The sequence below is a fragment of the Palaemon carinicauda genome, chromosome 9 (genome assembly GCF_036898095.1).
Source record: "Palaemon carinicauda isolate YSFRI2023 chromosome 9, ASM3689809v2, whole genome shotgun sequence".
NCBI classification, from domain to species: domain Eukaryota; kingdom Metazoa; phylum Arthropoda; class Malacostraca; order Decapoda; family Palaemonidae; genus Palaemon; species Palaemon carinicauda.
This window is the reverse complement of record NC_090733.1, coordinates 149,671,277-149,672,262: the sequence shown is the minus strand read 5'-3', so window position 1 is coordinate 149,672,262 and position 986 is coordinate 149,671,277. Positions and strand designations below refer to the sequence as shown.

The window sequence follows — 986 nt, the reverse complement described above, 5'->3', positions numbered from 1 at the left end:
ATTATTACTAGCCAAGCTACAACCCTAGTTGGAAAAGCAAGAGGCTATAAGCTTAAGGGCTCCAACAGGGAAAAATAGCCCAGTGAGGAAAGGAAATAAGGAAATAAATAAATGATGAGAATGAATTAACAATATTATGAAGTGTTGCAAAACTCAAATATAATTTCATTAGACATATTTTACATAAAATTCTATGCATTATTCTACTTATTCAGTAAAAACAGTTTGATTTTCAGCATAAGTCTGAAATATCAATAATTTCTCCAATTCACTACGCAGTGTCATAAAAACCGTTATTATCTATAAAACTCATATAACCGAATCAAACACAAAAGGCCATGAAAACCAATTTCTGTTTTTCATAAACCTTTAATTTATCATTTTACTAATCCGCTACATAAGGCATCAGTAAAAAAATGTAAAGAATATTGTACAATCACAACAGATATAAATAAAAAACGATACGAGAGATATCACATCGCACCTAGATAGGAGTTAGGTGGGGCGTCCTTTCAGGTGTCGGAGCGCCATGACAGCGTCGATACCGTGTATGATGGTCAGAACAAAGCCGAGAACCTGCAAAAGAAAGAAATAGAGAATTTATCTCTCTCTCTCTCTCTCTCTCTCTCTCTCTCTCTCTCTCTCTCTCTCTCATATCAGTGATTTGATAAAGATATTGGGATTAAAGAAAGAAATAGAGAATTTCTCTCTCTCCCTCTCTCTCTCTCTCTCTCTCTCTCTCTCTCTCTCTCTCTCTCTCTCTCTCGTTACTTCATATCAGTGATTTGATAAAGATATTGGGATTAAAGAAAGAAATAGAGAATTTATCTCTCTCTCTCTCTCTCTCTCTCTCTCTCTCTCTCTCTCTCTCTCTCTCTCTCTCTCTCTCTCGTTACCTCATATCAGTGATTTGATAAAGATATTGAGATTAAAGAAAGAAATATAGAATTTATCTCTCTCTCTCTCTCTCTCTCTCTCTCTCTCTC

At 35.2% G+C, this 986-nt stretch overlaps 1 protein-coding gene across 1 annotated transcript in view; it reads right to left on the bottom strand.

The window, feature by feature from the left end:
- Positions 1-278: 278 nt before the first annotated feature.
- Positions 279-986, bottom strand: part of sing (MARVEL domain-containing protein sing) — an 11,916-nt gene continuing 11,208 nt past the window's right edge. The window contains exon 5 of the mRNA XM_068379999.1: positions 279-576. Coding sequence (XP_068236100.1) covers positions 496-576 — 81 coding nt within the window. The 3' untranslated portion in view covers positions 279-495. The remainder of the gene's footprint in view (positions 577-986) is intronic.